Here is a 23,190-nt window from a genome sequence, read left to right on the forward strand (position 1 = left end):
AAGCTTTTTAAGGAGGTTTCCTTACTGGGGGGTGGAGGTGAGATGTGGATGTCAAGGGTGATTTGCTTATGGTCAGACCTGAACAATGAGAGGGTGACCACTGGTGTGGAGCATCTATCTCCCATGTTGGTAATGACCAGGTCTAGGATATTGGAGCCCCTGGTGGGACAATGGATTAGTTGATCCAGGGCGTTGGAATTTATGATTTCCAAGAACCGTTAGGAAAAGGAGTTGGTACCCGAGTAGTTTTCCCAGTTAATGGCAGGGTAGTTGAAATCTCCCAGTATTAGGGTGTTTGGTTGTATCTTAATATTTTCCAGTATGTTTAGAAAGGTGTAGTGAGAATCTTGGGGCATGGTGGGAGATCTGTAGCAAGTTACAGTTTGGATTGCAGTCTTACCTAGTGTTAGTTGCACCTCGAGAATTTCAGATGCATTGTGTTGGGCAACTAGCCTGGAGGTGTGAATATCCTTGGTGAATATGGACACTCCTCCACCTTTAGTGTTTTGGTCTTGGTTTTGTGGCCGAAAAGTGTGGTAAGAGTTGTAACCTGGTATTGCAGGGGTGCTCTCTGGAGCCTTGAACCAGGTTTCAGCTATTGCACAGATATCAATGTTCTCCATTTTTGGGAGTGCCTCGAGAGAGTGCATTTTGAGGTTTAGACTTCTAGCATTGAGTAGCATTGCCTTCAGATTTTGCATGCTTGTATCTGTTACGGTGGTGGTTTTATCCTTTGAACCTTGCCTAAAAAAGGCACTACAGGGGTGGCAAGAGCTTTAGCCAGTAACCTGAATCCCAGGGGTGACAGGTGCAGACCATCTCTGGCAAAGCATTGTGGTTTGTTGATCATGTCTTCCCAGGCAGACAGATACTGGATCCCCTTTGAATGACACCAGAAGCTTAGCCAGTTGTTGAAGTCAATCATTTTGTCCTTATACTGTGGTATAATTCTGGGAGAAGGCAGGATGCTACTCAGGGCTAGGGTCATACCTGCATGGGCCACATGATCCAAGAGCTCTTCCATATCTCTTTTCATGTAGTCCAAGGAGGTATGTCTCAAGTCATTCACTCCAACATGGACAATGACAGAGTCTTATTTGTACTTGTTATGGAGTGACTTGAGTGCATGCGTTATGTGGCAGATCCTAGTACACGACAGGCAGATGACTGTAGTTTTCTCCTTGTTCAGCCTGGTGAGTGGGACATCAGTGTGCCTGACTATAGAGTCACCTATGACTAAAGTGTTGGTTACATTGTCTTGCCTTAGGGGCTGTTGTTGGGTGGCACACTGGTGTTGTGAGCTATGTGTCACTTTGGTTGTGACTGGTGTTTGTTTGCGTTTCAGCTTCGGAGGTCCTTGTTGCTTGGGCAGGTTAATTTTAAGGGCCTCCACATATGTGGGTTTAGTGTTGCTATGTGTGGGTGTTGATGGTGTGGGTTTTGAAGGGCTATGAGTTGCTTGAGGTGTAGTGCAGGTGTTAACCTTCTCCTCTTGATTGTCTAACACAATCTTGGCCGGAGAGAGCTTTGCTTTCAGTTTGGCTATGTAAGTGCATCTCTCGCAGGTTGTATTGTTGGGTGATAGGAGGAGAGGATTGTCTGTGTACATGAGGCAGTTGCCGCATTGCCCCAATATGCCCAGATTCACCAGGTGGACAGGAAAAATCACCAGAAGCTGACCCTTGGACATGCCTGTTTAGGTGCTTTTTTTTTAAAGTATAAGAACAGTTTTCCCTTACCTTTGCAAGGTACTTTGTAGTTATAGGCTGTTTAGTGCCTACGATTATTTTCTCCTTATTGACAATGATAGTTGAGTGCTAGTATCAGTTTCAGGCTAGTCACAGGGGTTCAGATTTTAGTGCTACTACTGAGAAACCAGCTAGTTCTAAGGGAAAATTTGAAGAGCAGACTTTCTGGAACCTGGAATAGTTTAAATGTAGTCTCACAGTGCTGCACGATGTGAAAAATGTACAAACACATGTGTTTTTAAGCCAAAAAGTTGAAGGGGATAGAAATCAGCCCAAAAAGGCTAACAAAATTACAATTTCAGAGCTGGAAACCACTCCTCTAGTGTTAGATAGGCAGTACAATGCTCACCACTCCCACTGGTAAGCAGTAGGTCTTCCCTCTACCACAGCAAGGTCTGGATAGCTCTGAACACAGAAAATAAAGTCCTGAGACAAGCAAAGCCTGGGATATGGGCTGGCTTGGAATGGTGGGAAACGAGCAAACAAGACAGTATTTTTTTTGTTAAAACAGGCAAAACAATGCAATAATACAGTAAATAAATACAGAAAAGGCTAACACACTTGAGTGTGTAGTCCTAAACAGTAAATGCAATTAAAACTCTACAAAATTAGCAATTTAAAACTTTTTAAACAGAGCAAGGCAAGTGCACAACTGAAAAACGATTTAAGAGGCAGTAATACAGCAGAATAATTTGCTAGTCTACATATATAGAGAAGTCTATATATACAGAAAAGCAGCTAAAACACACAAACACTTCAGATGCAGTGCAACCTAGAGCACTTGAGTTGTAGCAATATTAAGGCAATTACAGTTATAATAAATGCTCTAAAATATACTCTATATTTCCAAAATACAGCTATGCATTTTTAGTAACAGCCTAATCAAAGTCCATCTTCTTTCTGAGATGGCTGAAAGGTGTGAAAACCCTTGCTGGTCACATTTGCAATGTAGTAAAAAGAGATCAACATTCTTATAATATGCAAGACTGCTTAGGGCTATTAGCTGGAGGAGTGAGAAAGGATGGTTTGAAATAAGCTATTATTAATATGTTTTTTATTTTTTGCAGTTGTACAATAGGGTGCTTTTCAACACATTAATATAAAGAGTGGTACATTTTTATGATTGTCAGATTTACAGGAGACAAATAATTTTCTCTAAAGACTATAAACACCAAAAAAAAAAAAATGATTTTTTAACTGAGGGATCAGAATTTAGCTGAGCATGTTAAGACAAGGATTTTAGATGCTCCTTTACAATCTGATGTGTTGTTTGGTTCGCCTGCGGAAGCAGCTTTAAAGAAAATGGAGGACAAGGCTAAGTCTATGCAGACTGTTAAAGATTTTTTGCAGGTTCAGCCTCCAGTTTAGTAGAAATTGGCCTACAAAGGGGGTGGACATATCCTGCTTATGATTCCCAGTCTAGGGGTAGGTCTAGGCGTGGTGGGGGCAGAGCTCAAGGTTGTTTTAGGCCTAGAACGGGGAGTTCACCTGCTCAGTCTTCTGGTGAGGGCAGGGGTCAGTCCTTTCGTAAACAGACCCAATGACCTGCCTTTTCAGCTGCCAGAATCTTCTCGTCTGGCAGCACCTTTGGGAGGAAGGTTGGCACTTTTCAAAGAAAATTGGAGTTTAATTACCCAAGACAGATGGGTATTGGATATCATTCACCACGGTTACAGGTTTTATTTCCATACCTTGCCCCCTTTCAAAGGCATGCCAGACATTCCTCCTCAACAAAGAAAAGAGGCTCACAAGCAAATTTCTCTGTTACTCCAAATAGGCGCCATTCAGCCGGTTCCTTTGCCAGAAAGGGGCCTAGGATTTTATTCGCCTGTTCCTAGTACCAAAAAGGGGAACACGTGGAGACCAATTTTGGATTTATCTATCCTCAACACTTATCTGGACATTCCCAAGTTCAAAATGTTGACGTTACAACAGCTTTTACCTCTGCTGGGCAAAGATCACTGGATGGTAACTTTGGATCTCAAGGAAGCTTACCTTCATGTTCCTATCAGACTAATTTGCAGGAAGTATCTGCGTTTTGAGCTGGGAATTCTCATTATCAGTTCTCTGCATTGCCCTTTGGCTTATCTACTGCCCAGAGTATTCACAAAGTTCTGGCTCCAGTGATAGCTTCCTCCAGGCAAAAAGGAATACAAAGCTATCCTTATTTGAACGACTGCCTGATTCTGGCTCAAGGAAGGGACCTTCTTCAGCATTTGGAATATGTGATAGCAGTGCTAAGATGCCTAGGGTATTCTGTGACGAAATAAAGTCCAGTCTAGTACCCTCTCAAGACATGTGCTTTCTGGGTGTGAGACTGAATACAGAAACCCAGATGGCCTTTTAACCCCGGACAAACAAAAGAATCTTTCCTTTACTTCCATCAACTATCTCATCAGTCCGGGCTGACTGCAAGGACAGTCCTTCAAGCCTTAGGGTTCATGGCATCTTGTATTCTGGTGCTTCCCAATGCCAAACTGCATATGAGGAAGCTGCAATGGTATCTCAAAATGTATGGACACAGCACTGCCAGGATCTGGACACTGTCATTCAAATAATACTTTGCACTCAAAAGGAATTTTTGTGGTGGGCTCAGGAATGTCACCTAAACAAGGGACTCTCTGTGACCCGGCCAGAGGCGAGTCAGATTTTAACGACAGATGCCTCAGACACAGCTTGGGGAGCTCATCTAAATGGAAAGTGGATACAAGACAAGTGGCCTGCCAGACTACAGCATCTACATATCAACATGAAGGAGATGTTAGCAGTCCAGTTTGCATTAATGGCTTTCAAGGATTTACTTCTTCCAGGGCAGGTGTTGATTCTAACAGACAACACAACTGTCATGTGGTACATCAACAAACAAGGGGGAACACATTCTTATCCTCTATGCAGGCAAGCAATGATTTTGTGGGAGACTGCCTAGCTTACTAATCTTCAGGCAAGGTTTCCCGGAGCCCAGAACCCCCTAGCAGATGCGTTTAGCAGGGAAATCATGGATCCCCCCGAGTGGAAACTGGATCTTCATGTATTTCAGAAATTGACAGTGTCATGGGGAACTCCAGACATAGATCTGTTCGCTTCTCCACTAAACCACCAGCTGCCAAAGTTTTGCACAAAAAGGTTTTATCACACAGCTTGGAAAGTGGATGCTCTTTCTTTCAGTTGGAAAAATCTTCATGTGTATGCCTTTCCACCTCTGCCTCTCCTCCCAAAGGTACTCTAAAGGTCAGACAAGTCAAGCCAAGGATGATTTTAATAGCTCCAGATTGGCCTCGGCAGCACTGGTACCCATTACTGAGGAGTCTGGTAAGGAAGCCTCCATGGCCTTTACCTTTGATTCCACACCTGTTGTCTCAGAAGGATGGTCATCTGCTCAATGTCAAGCTTCACTCTCTTCATCTAACAGCCTGGCATATTCTGTTTTGAACCAGCAGGTCTCAACTTCCTCAACAAGTTTTGAATGTGATTATGGAAGCCAGAAGACCTAGTACAAGGAAAGTGTACAGAAAATGGAAGAGATTTTTATTTTGGAGTGCAGCAAAGGATTTGGATGTTTCTGAGCCTAATTTGAGTGTGGCTCTTCAATATCTTACTGAGTTATTGGACAAAGGTTTGTCTTTCTCTTCCATTAAGATTCATGCTGCAGCAATTTCAGCTCACTATGAGTGTGACCCACCATTGCTTTCTCATCCTTTGTTCCCCCGATCTCTTAGAGGGGGAAAGAATACAAGGCGCCCACGTAGAGCTCCTACTCCTGCTTGGGATCTCAATTTTGTGTTGGAGAAACTCACTCTACAACCTTTTGAGCCTGCAGCTACTGCTGAGTTGAAATATTTGTCATGGAAGACTGCTTTTTTGTTGGCCATTACCTCTGCAAGAAGGGTGTTTTGAATTGCAGGCCCTTATGGCAGGGTTTAGCCTTTCTTGATTTTCCATAAGGATAGGGTATCTTTACGTACTAATCCTTCCTTTATGCCTAAAGTGGTTTCTAGTGTGGCTTTAAACCAAACTATTCATTTGCCTACTTTTTTTGCAAATCCCCAAAATAAGGGGGAAAAGATTTTGCACACTTTAGATGTACACAGGCAGTTGCGTTATTATTTAAGCAGGACTAAGGATTTTAGGCAGTCTCAGCAGTTGTTTGTTTCTTTTGCTTTGAGTTCTCAGGGCAAGCCTGTGTCAAAACAAACTATTTCTAAGTGGATTGGGTTTTGCATTGCTTTCTGTTATTCCCATCATGGCAAGGAGATTCCAGCTGGGATTAGGCCTCATTCCACTAGGGCTACTGCCACTTCAACAGCATTTCTAAGGGGGGTGGCAACTAAGGATATTTTGGAGGCAGCTACTTGGAGTTCAGTGCATACTTTCTCTAAGCATTACCACCTTCCTCTCTACTCTAAATCTAGGGCTGGTTTTGCCACTGCTATTTTACAGGGCATGTTGGCAGCTCCTGCTTCTTTATGATTTGCCATCCTCCCTTACCTCTGCTTTGGGATTCTACCCAAGTGTTAGGACTGCAGCAATGTGAGATGAAGAACATAGTACAGTTTTGTACCTACCATAAATGTAGATGTTCGAAGATCCACATTGCTGCAGTCCAATTTACCCTCCCTCCTTCCCCTCTGTGTTTAGGGGTGGTTGTGTGGGTGGGGTTGTACATTCTGACTTTGTATATATTGTACATATATTTGGTACAGGGTGTTTGGTGTGTTGTTGCTTTTTGGTTTGGCCTTATCTTTTTAGGGTCTTCTGACATCTGGGGCAAGAAAAGACTGAGGATATGACGTCGGTCATGCGCATTTGTACCCTGACGTCCTGACGTCAGACTAATGCACCTTGACCGACGTCAGCCTTATACTTTGGTATTCGGGCCGACTGGGACAGCGGACTACCCAAGTGTTAGGACTGCAGCAATGTGGATCTTCGAACATCTACATTTATGGTAGGTACAAAACTGTACTTTGTTGAAGTCAATCATTTTGTCCTTATACTGTGGTATAATTCTGGGAGAAGGCAGGATGCTACTCAGGGCTAGGGTCATACCTGCGTGGGCCACATGATCCAAGAGCTCTTCCATATCTCTTTTCATGTAGTCCAAGGAGGTATATCTCAAGTCATTCACTCCAACATGGACAATGACAGAGTCTTATTTGTACTTGTTATGGAGTGACTTGAGTGCATGCGTTATGTGGCGGATCCTAGTACACAACAGGCAGATGACTGTAGTTTTCTCCTTGTTCAGCCTGGTGAGTGGGACATCAGTGTGCCTGACTATAGAGTCACCTATGACTAAAGGTTACATTGTCTTGCCTTAGGGGCTGTTGTTGGGTGGCACACTGGTGTTGTGAGCTATGTGTCACTTTGGTTGTGACTGGTGTTTGTTTGCGTTTCAGCTTCGGAGGACCTTGTTGCTTGGGCAGGTTAATTTTAAGGGCCTCCACATATGTGGGTTTAGTGTTGCTATGTGTGGGTGTTGATGGTGTGGGTTTTGAAGGGCTATGAGTTGCTTGAGGTGTAGTGCAGGTGTTAACCTTCTCCTCTTGATTGTCTAACACAATCTTGGCCAGAGAGAGCTTTGCTTCCAGTTTGGCTATGTAAGTGCATCTCTTGCAGGTTGTAGTGTTGGGTGATAGGAGGAGAGGATTGTCTGTGTACATGAGGCAGTTGCCTCATTGCCCCAATATTACCAGATTCACCAGGTGGACAGGAAAAATCACCAGAAGCTGACCCTTGGACATGCCTGTTTAGGTGCTTATGAAACAAAATATATATAATGGTTCCAGGACTTATGCGTGGAACCATACTCCTTAATAATTAAACAAGAGAGCTGCTAAGACTTGTGAAAAATACACAGAGCACCAGTGCTGACAGGTTACTCTCCATGAACGCATATATCCAATGAAAAAACACATAATGTGTAAATAAATTACCTGAAAATGTATGTTAACTAAAAGGTGTACGTATCTCATGTCAGTATAAAAAACTGTAAAAACTGCCGTACAAGGAATATAACCGTTGAAATAAAGTCGACGATCATGTGATGTAAAACTGTTGGGACAGATATAAATATATATAGTATAAAAACATATGTTAATTAAAACCTCTTCAAACAGGAAGAACGATTTTCTCATTCTCCAGTAAATAAGGTGCTTGTGCGTGTGAATAATGTAAACCGCAGTTGAAGTAATATAAACAGTTCCAAACTTATATGAGTTAGAATTTTGTAAAATAAAAATAAGTTCGGAGCACATAGTTCACTATATGATAGATGTTCCGTTGAACTGGAACCAAAATATATAACAAGTATCTAGGCAACCAACTGCAGGCATAAGTACTGATGAACATAAATATTAATAAATATGAAAGTAGCAGGAATGCAGAGCCATTAAAATTCAATGTAAAAATATATAACCGTATAAATATATAACATTATTCAAATTTTGCAATGATATGTAACCATGTTGAGATCTAACAAACACAAAGACACTCATAATGTGTGAATGTAGAAATGTATAAAAACATGCTTGTATAAAATGACTATAAAAACAACTGTAACAGTCAAGACCTCAACATGACCTCCATAAATAAATAGACAAATAAATAAATAAATAAATAGAGGAATAAGTTGATTGATCTAATTGTACAAAAGCAGCTGTCTTGTTTAATTATTAAGGAGTATGGTTCCACGCATAAGTCCTGGAACCATTATATATATTTTGTTTCACATTGATTCAAATTAAACAAATAGTTTTATTCACAAATCATAGCTAGGAGCTTTTTTAAGGTGCTTTTTATGATGTTTCATGTTCATGTTTTCACACAAATTTGTTATACAAATTTGCTATGCGATACAAAGTTTTGTTTTGTCTTGTTTTAAATGCTGCTTTTTCTTTAAATGGTTTTAAATTGTCAAATTGTTTTATTGTTTGATTGATTAATCACATTGTTCAATTAAAGAAAAGTCACTCAGTATGTATATATATATATATATATATATATATATATATATATATATATATATATATATATATATATATGTATAGCCTATCTGAATGTATTTATTAAGGATCTGAAGAAGCGTGTTTGATACACGTGAAAGCGCTTGTCCGAAAATAAATTATTCCATTTATTGTGGTGGTCAGACTCCAGTGTGTTACTTCATTCATTTATTGTAACTACAGTTATTGACAGAGGGAGATGTTTCTTTGAAAAAAAAGAGTAGCTATTATGTCCTGAAAGAAGTTACCACTTGTACCAGAACCTTTCAGGTACTCATCACTGAGCCAATTCTACACAAAGACAAAATACCTGGAAATTTGGAGTTGCTGCATGTTTGCTCTTCACTATGCAGGATAATCCTCCCTAATGTTATTTTCTTGATTTAAAGCTCTGTTATTGCCATATTGTAATGAAGATAATAATACAATATTATTTTGACACGTATGGAAAATAAGCAAGATGTTATATAAAGAGTGCATTGTAAGTTCAGTATGTATGATAGACAACACTAAACAGTGAAGATGTGATCTAGCTTTTATTGGGGACCTGTCAAATCTTCAAATGCTCAAAATTTTGAACGTTACATGGTCGAGACCAAACGTTCGAAATTTTGAGTGCTCGAAGATAGACTTTCAACGGTACCGTATGGTGCATATAGGGAGAATTTCCCTTTTCTGCACTGAAGTGCGATCTCGGAGTTGGTATATTTAAGTAGGGGGTTGTGGGGGGTGGAGGGGGGCTTGCCCCTCTGCCTACACTGTTAAAGTGATTTTTTCTGTGTTTTCATTTTTTTTTTATGTTCGAACATCCAAATGTCGAACATTTGGGCTCGACCATGTAATGTTTGACATTTTGGATGTTCGAACATTTAACATAGACCCTTTATTCATAGGTTCATAGGTTCATAGGTTCATAGGTTCATACTAGGCTATCTGCCCAAGGGCATTTATAAGCCTAGCCCATAGTTATGTGGCTTTCGCCACCCCTTTAGTTTGAATAAAACTATGCCTATTATTTTGCTGTGCCTCTGTCAAGCAGTGACACTGAAGTAATCCCTGAGGTATATCTGCGATCTCCCATCCATTGGTCAAGATTCCTCTTGAACAAGGCCAGCGAGGAAAAGTGCTAATATTTACCCCTAAACAGTAAATGCAATTAAAACTCTACAAAATTAGCAATTTAAAACTTTTTAAACAGAGCAAGGCAAGTGCACAACTGAAAAACGATTTAAGAGGCAGTAATACAGCAGAATAATTTGCTAGTCTACATATATAGAGAAGTCTATATATACAGAAAAGCAGCTAAAACACACAAACACTTCAGATGCAGTGCAACCTAGAGCACTTGAGTTGTAGCAATATTAAGGCAATTACAGTTATAATAAATGCTCTAAAATATACTCTATATTTCCAAAATACAGCTATGCATTTTTAGTAACAGCCTAATCAAAGTCCATCTTCTTTTTGAGATGGCTGAAAGGTGTGAAAACCCCTTGCTGGTCACATTTGCAATGTAGTAAAAAGAGATCAACATTCTTATAATATGCAAGACTGCTTAGGGCTATTAGCTGGAGGAGTGAGAAAGGATGGTTTGAAATAAGCTATTATTAATATGTTTTTTTTTATTTTTTTGCAGTTGTACAATAGGGGTGCTTTTCAACACATTAATATAAAGAGTGGTACATTTTTTATGATTGTCAGATTTACAGGAGACAAATAATTTTCTCTAAAGACTATAAACACCATATGATGAATATGATAAGTAGTGACCTCACAAACTGAGTCTGTGTGTGTATATATATATATATATATATATATATATATATATATATATATATATATATTTGTATATAGTTATGCTGTACAGAAGAGAACATCTTACACGTTCATGACATGAAGTATGCACTTTCCACTCTTGCTTCCAATCCCAGCACCTTTAAGGTTTTTCAGGATAAAGGGTGGTACTTAATGCTACTAGCCCTGCATGATGAAGCATTTTGTAGATTCCTTTGCAGTGTCACTGGATGCTTTTCAAGGAAAACAGTGACCACACTATGGGGATGCTGGTACATCATTATCACATTCTGAATTGTTACCCACTCTCACTTATTTGCAGGATTGAAGCCAAGGCCACTAACAGGAGCCTTAAACCCAATCTATAACTTCACTGTCCAGCACTTAGCTAATGCTGCTATAGAAGCAGTAGGGCTATGCCTTCTGCACTTTTCAAACTTCCTGTTTTCTCAGTACTACACAGACTCTTTAGGGAATTTATATAAGGGGTACATATATTCCTAAAGCATGTGAAAATGTAAGTGTGGCACCAGCAACATTTGCTTGTAGTTTCATTACTGGCTACTTAATTTGCAGGGTTGTCACTAACTCTTTATTTATTTACAGTGGTGGAGCATATGCGTTTCTAAGTGTTATGGTGTCTTGGCTATTACATTATTTCATTTGATGCTTGTAAAGTTATGTTTATATACATTATAACTGCAATTGCACCTAAAGTGTATGACGTTTGAATTACATCTGAGTAGCGTTAAGACTGTATGTTAGCATTTGTCACTTACATAATTAGCAAAAGAATAAGATAAGCAAGTAAAATGGTGCAGTCATACTCCTTGAGTCTTTCAAGACTGAATGTTATTGTAACTACAGTTATTGACAGAAGGAGATGTTTCTTTGAAAAAAAAAGAGTAGCTATTATGTCCTGAAAGAAGTTAACACTTGTACCAGAACCTTTCAGGTACTCATCACTGAGCCAATTCTACACAAAGACAAAATACCTGGAAATTTGGAGTTGCTGCATGTTTGCTCTTCACTATGCAGGATAATCCTCCCTAATGTTATTTTCTTGATTTAAAGCTCTGTTATTGCCATATTGTAATGAAGACAATAATACAATATTATTTTGACACGTATGGAAAATAAGCAAGATGTTATATAAAGAGTGCATTGTAAGTTCAGTATGTATGATAGACAACACTAAACAGTGAAGATGTGATCTAGCTTTATTGTGGGGTACCTGTCAAATCTTCAAATGCTCAAAATTTTGAACGTTACATGGTCGAGACCAAATGTTCGAAATTTTGAGTGCTCGAAGATAGACTTTCAATGGCACCGTATGGTGCATATAGGGAGAAATTCCCTTTTCTGCACTGAAGTGCGATCTCGGAGTTGGTATATTTAAGTAGGGGGTTGTGGGGGGTGCAGGGGGGCTTGCCCCTCTGCCTATACTGTTAAAGTGATTTTTTTCTGTGTTTTCATTTTTTTTTTTATGTTCGAACATCCAAATGTCGAACATTTGGGCTCGACCATGTAATGTTTGACATTTTGGATGTTCGAACATTTAACATAGACCCTTTATTGTGGTGTGCATTCAGACAAGACGTATACAAGAATACTGTACTGTATAGAATTCAGTATATACAAATCATTGTACATATTTAAAAATAAAAACTTTTGAAGATATCACTATATATTTTTTACGTGCTTGGCATATGATTAACTCTAATTATCTAAGTATTTTCTGTTTATTGGTATTTTTTAACAGAACTATTGTAGCAGACATTTGATCTTTTTTTGTACCATTCCTGCTGCTTTACAGCTTGTATTATAGACACAACTTTAGAAATATCTCTGCAGCTGTTGACTATCACAGCTGTCAATGTCTATTTTCTTGTGACAAGACTGCCTGTGACATATCAGGTTACTTATTTTCCTGGAACTTTAACTTTGATGTAATTGCTTTATAACACAACATATGTAGCTCCTTCATTATAGCATCCCATCGCTTTATAACACAACATATGTAACACCTTCATTATAGCATTCCGTCACTTTATAACACAACGTATGTAACTCCTTCATTATAACATTCCGTCACTTTATAACAGAACATATGTAACTCCTTCATTATAGCATTCCATTGCTTTATAACACAGCATATGTAACTCCTTCATTATAGCATTCCATCACTTTATAACAGAACATATGTAACTCCTTCATTATAGCATTCCATCGCTTTATAACACAACATATGTAACTCCTTCATTATAGCATTCTGTTGCTTTATAACACAACATATGTAACTCCATTATAGCATTCCGTCGCTTCATGACAGAGCATATGTAACTCCTTCTTTATAACATTGTCACTTTATAACACACCATATGTAACTCTTTCATTATAGCGTTCCATCACTTTATAACACAACATATGTAACTCCTTCATTATAGCATTCCGTCACTTTATAACACAACAAATGTAACTCCTTCATTATAGCATTCCATTGCGTTATAACACAACATATGTAACTCCTTCATTATAGCATTCCATTGCATTATAACAGAACATATGTAATTCCTTCATTGTAGCATTCCATTGCATTATAACACAACATATGTAACTCCTTCATTATAGCATTCCATTTTCCCATGAGCAACATACTACTGTGGTTTTGCTGCAGACTTTACTGTGTTTTTGGGATTCATTCTTTCTCCAGTCTATAAACCTTGTAGTTTCATGCAGTTTCTGTCATTGTATTGCATTGATCTTTCCTGGTTTTTTACCAGCATTTCCTTTCAATTTGTCAATTTTCGGGGCATCAGCAATATAAATTAAGTAATTAATTGTCACTTTAACTATGTGTCCATTATGAATTGATCTGACGAGTAACTAAATCACTGCAATGGAATATTTCCATGTTCTAAAACCATAGGATGAAACCTCATGATTCTTCCTAGAAATCTTTCTCATAATGCTCTAGCCACTTGTCCATTTGATTGTGGATAGCATGGATGCTATATGTCTGAATTCCCACTCAGGCCCTAATCAACTATCAATTAGATGGGTTTTTTTCTAGGAACTTGTAAAAATACCTCTCCTCCATCACCACCACCAATGATGTCCAGTGCTATATCAAAGGTACCTGCAAAGGTGATTTCCTACAGAATCATCTAGCTGTTAGCCGCACACACAGGCAAGATAACCTGAGAAATACACACAGGTTCCACACAAGCAGGGAGCAGGCCATATATAATATGTTGCTTTTTATGTGTTGCAGGTTATGCAGAGCCACATATACCCTAGAGTTCTGTTTGAGAACCTCCATTCACAGCCATAAAACCATGCATGGCATTGCCTACAATACAACATATGACATAACATGTAGAATAGTAATTGCTATGTAAATTGTTAATCACTATGTAATCCAATGTAACTACTGTCTGTTTGTTTTAACTGTGGAGTTTTCTCCCCGGGCCTCCGCTGAAAATGGACCTACGTCCAGTCGGACACTCCCGGTCAACAAATATACATAAATAAATAAATAAAGAAAGAAAGAAAGAAAGAAAGAAAGAAAGAAAGAAAGAAAGAAATAGTAGCACAAGTGCTTTGCCTGAGCAAGGGATGCTTTCCTTGCCTGGAAATATCATGAGGAGCACTTCAGTGCAGCCATGAAATCTGCAGCAAGATTTTTGTTCTTCTTATTCAGCTTGGCAGTGCATAAAAAAAAAAAAAAAACTGGCGAGGCAGGATATCTTCTTAGTATGACCTTCCATTCCAGTTGCTCCAGAAGTGAAAGGGCTGAGTGGAGAGTCAGGTAAAGAAGCTATAACAGCAACAGTAGCAGCCATAACTGAGCCTTCGCAGTTTAGTGGTCAGACAAAGCATAGTCATCATCACTTGCACAGGAGGATATAGGAACACAGTGATAGGTGAGTGCAACACTATGAGATGGGAACAAGGTACAGAATTTGTTGGGGGGTAGCTGCAATAATATAAGATGGAGTAGGGTTATGAGAAATGAACACAGTGACCAAACACCATGGGATGTTGTAGAGAGTTAGAGGTCACAATTTCCAAATGTGAGGTTAAGGATGGAACTGTCTGCATCACCCACAGTGATGCTTATCATGTTGGAGCTTGATGCAGTCTCTGGCAGAGAAGGACCAGAGCAAGTGGACTACAAGTATTTCCTCTGAAGGGACATATTGTGTGCTGATCCTGATGTATTTCATTGCACACAAAGTGTTCATTAGTCCTGAGCAGGGATGACAACCTGTGTTCCCACAGATAACTGGGAAGAGGTAGAAGTACATGGACATATGTGTCTGCTTGGCAAGCTATCCCAGGTGCTAAATAGATATATTCCCATTGGACATAATTTAGACCATGCCCATGACTAAGCAGTGTAGGCTGTTTCTTGATAGGTGTCAGTGAGGCTGTGCCTTGAACAATTTCAGCAGTTTGACTCAGAACAATCTTTGTCTGACCATTCTGCATCTTGGCCAGCCATGGGCATCAAGGGTATAGATGCTGGGGGCAGATCAGAGGGAGGTTAAACATGCCTCATGGAGGTACTAATGGAAGCAACACCAGTGACCTTAGCAGTAGTGCCTACTCCCTATACCTATATTCCATCTTACTGTGCATTTGCAGGATATTGTCTTGGCATCCATGGAGCACATTCACCATCTTCACCATAATGTGGATGTCAGATTGTGTCTGGGTTACTGACCTGCACATCTGCTTGTTAATGGTAAGTTTTGCAGCCATGTCAGGGATGGTCCTGGAGTCATGGCAGTACATCAACCCCCCCCCCCAACTATCTCCTTCTGTGGATGCACAAACCTCAGCTGTGGTGCATAAGTGAGATGATGTGTACACAGGGAACACAGACTGAGGCCAAAAAGAACTCTGAGATAGAAACTGTTACGTCATGCCCTGGTGATGTTGTGTACAGAGTCTCACCCCTAACTCTACAATAATCTCTATTATGGTTGATATGAGAGACCCATCTTTCTTTAGTGTTGCAGAGAGTGCCAGTTTGCCACTGGATCATGCCACTATCTTGTTTTCATCTTTATTAGCCACAGGTGCCCTGCTGATATCAGTTGTATGTTGTCCTATTGTGCTGGGCCCTTCACCAGTGGAAACTTTGAAATCAAGAACACTCTGACCCCATTGTCTTTGCACTGTGCTTCCATACATCCTTAGCATTCATAGCAGTACACATTAAGATGCAGGTACAGCATTTTTGATATGCAAATCTTCTGCAGATTGTTACAGTTGCAGTTCAGAGGTGCATAAAAAGACAGATAGGCAGGTAGGCCCTTTTCAGTCCTTAGCTTCAAATGTATAGCAGAGTACTAGACTGAACTATGCTAGAAATTACTAACCTGATGTGATCCACTGAGTACACAGCTCTTTGTTGCCAGCTTAATTTCCACATCTAATCGACCTCTGGGTATGGGGATTTTCTCACTCTGACCAGAGAAAGACATCAGAAAGTCCACAGGCTCAGTGAGATACTCTAGTATATCTGGTCTACCCCTGTGAAGGACATGTCTGTTGCTATATTCCATGTGTTTTCTTTTATATGTAGTACTAACATCAGTAAGACTTAGCTGAACCTTTTGCATGGATCTGTTTTGCTGCCACAGCATTTACATCTTGCACGTGCATGTCATGTCATGTATGTCTAGGGCTTGGGGCAGTATTTCATTTTCTAGGTAATGCTTCCCTTCCTTGGTTATGCCATTACACGAGTACAGTGTACTATGGGATGACCATACTTTTGGTTATGTCCCTCCTTCCTTATGCACTGGTTTAGCTGCTGTAATTGATGCTTTCTATAGCCTTCTGATTACTTTCCTGTTGTGGTACTGCACTCATGGCTCCAACACCCATGTATGCCCCTATTTATCAGTCAATGTTAGAGCTGTTTACAGACAACCCCCTACTCATTACAGTCTGTTTCTATGGCACAACATATGGCCCTTGATTCCTTACCCTCTGGGTCGAGGGGAAGATGATTGTAGTAGGGAATAATACTGAACTCCTAGATTGATTATTTTGTCTTCGACATCCTTGTTTATGACCTTATACGTTCGACTATCCGACTGTCGCCCAAGTGCCGTTCGCATTTTCAATAGTAAACCTCCAAATTCTATGTCCTTCACAATTTTTTCATAGTGCAGAGTGGTCCTTCGATGACCACACTCATTCTCAACTTAATACATATACTCCTTTTTATGGGTCCGTATTAAATTGCCGAACATTTCAATGTTCGAATGTCATACGGTCGACTCCATATGATCGAACTTTGAAAAGTTCGAAGGTAAAAGGCAACGGCCTAGTATGTGCAGAATGGGAAAATTTCCCTTTTCTACACTGAAGTGCGATCTCTGAGTTGATATATTTAAGTAGGGTTGTGTGGGGGGTGCAGGGGGGCTTGCCCCCCAGCTCAGAGCATTAAGGTAAATTTTTTTTTACTTTTTTATTATATATTCGAGGTTCCATAATTCGCTCATATGTTGTCGAACATATGAGGTTCGAAATGTTGGAACTTCGAATATATAATATAGACCCCCTTTTTATAACCACCTCTCTCCTTCACAGCATGATTTTACACCTAATCCCAGTAGAACCACTGCCCTTCTAAAGTTCACAAATATAATAAATCATAATAATAATTCAGGTCTTCTAACCTCTGCCCTACTTCTGGATCTATCCAAGACATTCATTACAATCATGCATGAAATTCTCCCTAACTAAACTCTTTTCCCATGGGCTATCACCCTCCTCACTTTACTAGTTTCTTAATTACCTTACAGATAGGTCACAAGCAGTGAATTGGTTAGAAGATTTATCCTGTTTCCTTCCTATATCTGTTTGAGTCCTTCAAGGCTACATCCTAGGACATCTACTGTTTAACTTATTTAGAAACAACCTAAGCACAGAAGCCAAAGAGACCACTATAGTGCAGCACACCACTGACTGCACCCTAACGTGCTGGAAGACAGTACTCACAATGGCTGCACCCTAACATGTGCTGGAGGACAGTACTCACAATGACTGCACCCTAACATGTGCTGGAGGACAGTACTCATGCTTCAAGCACTCACCCTGAAATCCTTCTTCTCCGTAGAAGCTTGGCTCAGCAACTAACAAATCCCCCGAATCAAAAAAAAAAACTAAACTACTACTGTTCACCCCAAATCTCTCTCCTCCCAAAAAATAGCTTTAATATAATATCATGCAATGACATGATTCCAAGGAGATGCAGATGAATCATTTTTGTTTTCTGAAAATTGCACTCCTGTGCTTCAAAAACATGAATGCTTGACGGGACATATATTTTGTCATTTGTGATGATATATTTCTGCAATTCTAGAAATACTTCTTTACTTCTGACATCGGGGAGTACTAGGATGTATAATAAATCCAGAGACACTAAAGGATATGATCTAGCATCACTGAAGAATACATTCAAACTGAGACACGTAGAAGAGTTGTGTATCATATGACATGTAAATCACTGTTATCTAGTTCATTAGCATTAAATCTACGTACTGCCTATCTGCATTGTACATTAACAACTTTTTTACTATGAAACATTAATTTCCATTGCAACAGCTATTGAACATTTCTTTTTAAACACCGAACTACGAAAGGGCGAATGTTCACTTCTGCATTTTATTTAGATCCGTATGGTTGATACATCCTGAGAAAAAGCAACCAGAGTCAACAACATTGCAGTCAATGTGGCCAACTCTTCCATCCAGGCTCGATGCTGCTTGTGACATTGCGGAGACTGATGAACTCTATCTTTTTAAAGGTAAGCAGTAATCAAAGTAAAAGTTCATGTACATTATAGCATCGCATTAAATTACAGTATAAAACAAGTTTGCATAATACACTTGTTTAAAAAAGCCATGCTACTGTAATAATTAAGTAGTGCCTGATATTCCTTTAAAGGTGCAGATTGCCTTATTTTAGTTATTTTTTTAACTCCATTAAACTGTTTTTCAGGATATTAACAATGTGTATGTAAATCAGGGATGTGACAAGAATACTAATAATCACCACCAGCTGATGCTGAGGGGTGATTTCCCCATGACCATTGTGATCTCCTTAGGAGGGTAAAATGTAAGTGGGTAAATTGCAAGAGAAATAAGTAAATTTACCATTTACCATTGATTGGCTTCTGAGCAGTAATATATTTATAATGAAGTTCTTTATAAAAATATAATTTCTTATCAAATGTATTGAATTGGGGTGTCCTTGTGTGTCTCTGCTGCCAAGTTCAGACCCTGTACAGGCACACCATAGTACTTGGAAACAAGTTTGCTATGCACCTTGGATAATGACTAATACAAAATAGAATTGTTTGATGATTTTTTTGGAATTTATTAATTTTCATTTTTTATTAAATTCCTTTCCTGCACTGTCTAAAGAGGTGCTCTGGTAATATTGTAATAATGAAGGATTTTTTGTATTCTGTGTTTTGATACTTGTGAACTTGCTGCCAGTCCCATAGTGGCCCAAAGTTTAAATTCTTTCTTAATATTTAGTGCTTAGATGTTTTGTAGTGGTAATGCAAGAATACCATATGTCTGGTGATGTTGCCTGCAGCAACCTGCTGCCAAGGAACTAGAGACGCAACCACATGAAACTGAAAATCTCACTACAAATAAGTAGTCAGCACAAGTGAATACAATAATTTTTTCTAAACCTACAGTCTCATATTGATGTTACATGAGGTTGGCATTCCACTGGGTATTCACCTTTAGTATTTCAGTGGTGCATATGTCAGCCTGTAATTAATTTGTCTTTCAAGTCTGACATGCATATTCCAGAATTAAATATTTATGAATAGGAATGTAGTCACATGGCTTCCTACTGCCGATTGCTAGTTTTTATTTAGTTTGGACACTTCCAGATATGAAAATAACTGCTTCTAACTACTCTGGTGCTGCTTTTTTTTTCTTTAATGTCATTTTCCTTTTGGGTCCAGGCAGACATTCTATGCCACAAATCTTAGTGAACACCTATATATGCTGCAACAGGCCACATACAATATGTTTGTTGTGTGTTACTGGCAATACCTGGTATACCTTAGAGTCTTATTTGATGTCCTTAGTTCATGACCCTCATAATATACAGGAAATGATCTATAACTCAATCCACAGTGAACCAGAATACTTAATCAACAGGAGGGATGTTTGGACATCTCAGGAAGGGCACTTCAATATGGTTTGTTTATACAGTATGTAGTAAGACATTTTCATGTGTGCCATAATCTACAACATGGTATTGTACAATCAAATGGAGCAGTAAGGAAACATCATTACAGGCACAAACAGAATACACCCTTGCAGGTACGGCAAGTGCATGGCCCAAAACACCTCAATCCAGTGCGAAAATCAAAAGGCCAGCACAGAGTGGTGTGAAAATCTTTCTCAGACTTTAATAAAACATGTCATCCAAGATAAAAAAAAAATGTTTTTGCCTTGGATGACATTTTATTAGAGTTTTAGAATGATTTTCATACCACTGTATGCTGGCCTTTTGATTTTCGTAAAACATTACAGGGCCTATCATGCTAGTCATACTGCAGCAGAAATGACAGGGTAGTTGGGGGTCAGGGGAGAAGCATGTAATGATACAACTACACTTGTGGCACTGGTGGATACAGTACTTTTCAGCAGTAGCATACTACAGCTATGTGAAAGGGGCAACTACCCAGGGAACCTAGTGTTAAAGTATGCAATTGGATCGGTCATCTGATTCATCCATCATCCCGATTACTGTTTAGTGCATACCGAATTTTAAAAGCCGGTTTTGCATTTCAGGTCAAACTTAGCACTGTAGGGTTCTCTGTGTGGTCTAAACTGTAACAAATTCTTGCTACATTGTTTACTACAGTCTATAAGTAAAAAAAAAAAAACTTTTTAAACACACTGTATAGCTCCATGAGTGGTCTAAACTGCAGCAAGCAGTTTACTACAGTTTAAAAGAAAAACTAAAGAATGTCTTTTTTTTTTTTTTTTTACTGTAATCTGAGGAAGGATGGTTGTGGGGAGTGGCAAGGCACATAAACAGGAGCTGATTGGCTCCTGCATTTCAGGAGCCCCCAGATACCAGAACTTTTTTACTCATCCATTGAAGATCTAGGGCAGGAGGGAAGGACATGTATTTGGCCACATGGTTGGTGTGATAGTACAACATGTGTACCTTTCTGACACAGAATAAAATGATTTATGGAATACCATACTCAGGCTATGCAGGAAAAGCATGAGCTGGTCACATTGTCCATAAGTCATCATCATCTCTATATGGGTTAATGGGTGGGGCCATAGTCATCATCACTTGTACAGCTGGGGAGACACAGTGACAGGTCACTGCAACACAGTAATGCATGGGGTAAGGTTATTAGAGATGAAACCAGTAGCTGCATACTCTGGGAAGTTTTGGGAAATCAGAGCTCACATACTCCATTGGTGGGTTCTGCTACCACTATCTGACCTTAGCCTGTGTTTGCTCTGTTGGTTTGCAGTGTCACGTCTTGATCCAGTCCTTATCAAGTAGGGTTAGAACTCAGGGACCATATGGTAGCACCTTCATGAGGCATCCTACGTGGTTAAGTCTGAAAAGCAGATCTGCTAACAGCCTGTATTATTGACAAAAAATGGGAATGGCAAGGAAAATGTAGCCTCAAACTTAAACCAGCATTTTTATTATTATTATTATTAGAGATAAGCTCTTTTGTCTACTTCCCTATCTTTATGTGAACGTCATGAGATAAAAACTTTAAAAATCACAACATTTAAATAGCTCGCATTTACCTGCTCTATATTAAATCAGCAATTAACTGGTCGGGAGCAAAAATTAGTAAGTCCTCCTACTTACTATTCTAAAACAGCTGTTCTATAAAAATCCACAGTTATACAGTTCAAAACCAAATGCTAAACACTTCTCTTTATAAATCTTATAATGAATAAATACTAACCATTACTGACCTTATCAAAAATGTATAAACTACAAAAGTGTGTCCTCTAATTGAATTAAAATACCCTGCAATAAAATAAAATCAAATTAAATAAAATGAAATATGCTACCCATTTGAACTCCCCCAAAATAACCTGAAATAGCGATAGATTCCCAAGTTCTAATTAAATATATAAAAATAAAAGGTATTGGTATAAAATGCACAATTATTATCATTTTAAAATCATCCATTTAATGCTTTTATTTTAACAGGCTATTGATGGAGCAATATTCATTCAAACTGGGCCAAATAAAAGCATTTTACCGAAGTTGCTATATCAATTCTTTTTTCTCCGGAAAGAGTGTCCAGGGACCCCCCTCTATTTCCTACCACTATCTTTTCTATGCCCAAATATTTAAAAAAAAATGACTTTCATTATTATGAATATGCTTAGCTAAGGCATTATTCAATTTCTGATTCTTAATATTATACTCATGTTCATAAATGCACTCCTTCAGTTTGCATTCAGTCTTCCTCACGTAAAAACATAAGCAAACCTGACATAACACTAGATACACTACTCTCTTGTACTCACAATTATATTTACTCCTAATTTTATTCTGGAGTCCCCCACGGTGAACACACTATCTATGTTAATAATTTTACTGTATGGGCAAAAGTTACATTTCCTCACTCCAGGATTTTTCTCCTGTTCCCTTAAACCAAAATTTTCAAGGATATTCTTAAGGTTATATCCTCTTCTAAACACTATATTAGGTTTGTCGCCTACTTTGTCACTGAGGTACCCATCCTCTTCTATAAGTTTCCATTTGTTATGTAAAATTCTTCTCAGTGTATTAGAGTTCCCATCATAACAAATTAGTTGTTTTCCAAAATCTGATTACTAGTATTATTTACTGAATTGGTCACTGTATTAATAGGATTTTTTCTACTAAGGATGGGCCTAAAATAACTAGTTGTTCTTCTCTTATACATTTCCTTAACCATTTCTTGTAACAGCTGGTCTGGATAACCTCTCAAAGTAAACATTCCTTTCAAATTGGAACCTTCCTCTAGGAAATGATGTTCCAATGTTACCATCCTGACCACCTGAACAAGTTGGACTTTGACTACTGATTTCTTCATATGGTATGGGTGGGAACTCAAAAAGTGTAGGAAGGTGTTGGAATAAGTTTTCTTTCTAAATATTCTGTAAATCTATGTATTGTTCTTTATATCCTTTTCCAGCAATACACCCAAATAAGCTATTGTTCAAAATTCGCCTTGTGAGAAAGGGCAAAACAATCAGTCGTATTGTTTATGTATTGCATAAAAGCATCAAGATTATCCATTCAACCCTTCAAAATGATAAGAATATCATCCAGGTAGCATACATACATCTGAATCTTAGGCATCACCAAATTATTATTCAATACAAAATTCCGTTCCCAACGGGCCATGACTATATTCACTTTTCTCCATCCCATTCTTTAAGCTTCATCTATAGAAATATCAGCTGCTAAAGCTTTCCGTGGAATAATTTTTATGAACCCCATGTTATATGTGCCATCTGTAAATACACTCAGAATTCTATGCTCTATGATTTACCTGTAAACACTCATTGTAGTAAAACCTATTCTAATATTTCACTCTGCTAATTGAA

At 38.8% G+C, this 23,190-nt stretch overlaps 1 protein-coding gene across 1 annotated transcript in view; it reads left to right on the top strand.

Moving 5' to 3' along the window:
* Positions 1 to 18,576, top strand: part of LOC122802186 (collagenase 3-like) — a 108,006-nt gene extending 89,430 nt beyond the window's left edge. Inside the window, exons 7-8 of the mRNA XM_044071853.1 lie at positions 18,241 to 18,374; positions 18,569 to 18,576. Coding sequence (XP_043927788.1) covers positions 18,241 to 18,374; positions 18,569 to 18,576 — 142 coding nt within the window. The remainder of the gene's footprint in view (positions 1 to 18,240; positions 18,375 to 18,568) is intronic.
* The last annotated feature ends 4,614 nt before the right edge of the window (positions 18,577 to 23,190 follow it).

Source organism: Protopterus annectens, chromosome 5.part0 (genome assembly GCF_019279795.1).
Source record: "Protopterus annectens isolate FY-2018-M chromosome 5.part0, PAN1.0, whole genome shotgun sequence".
Lineage (NCBI taxonomy): Eukaryota > Metazoa > Chordata > Ceratodontiformes > Protopteridae > Protopterus > Protopterus annectens.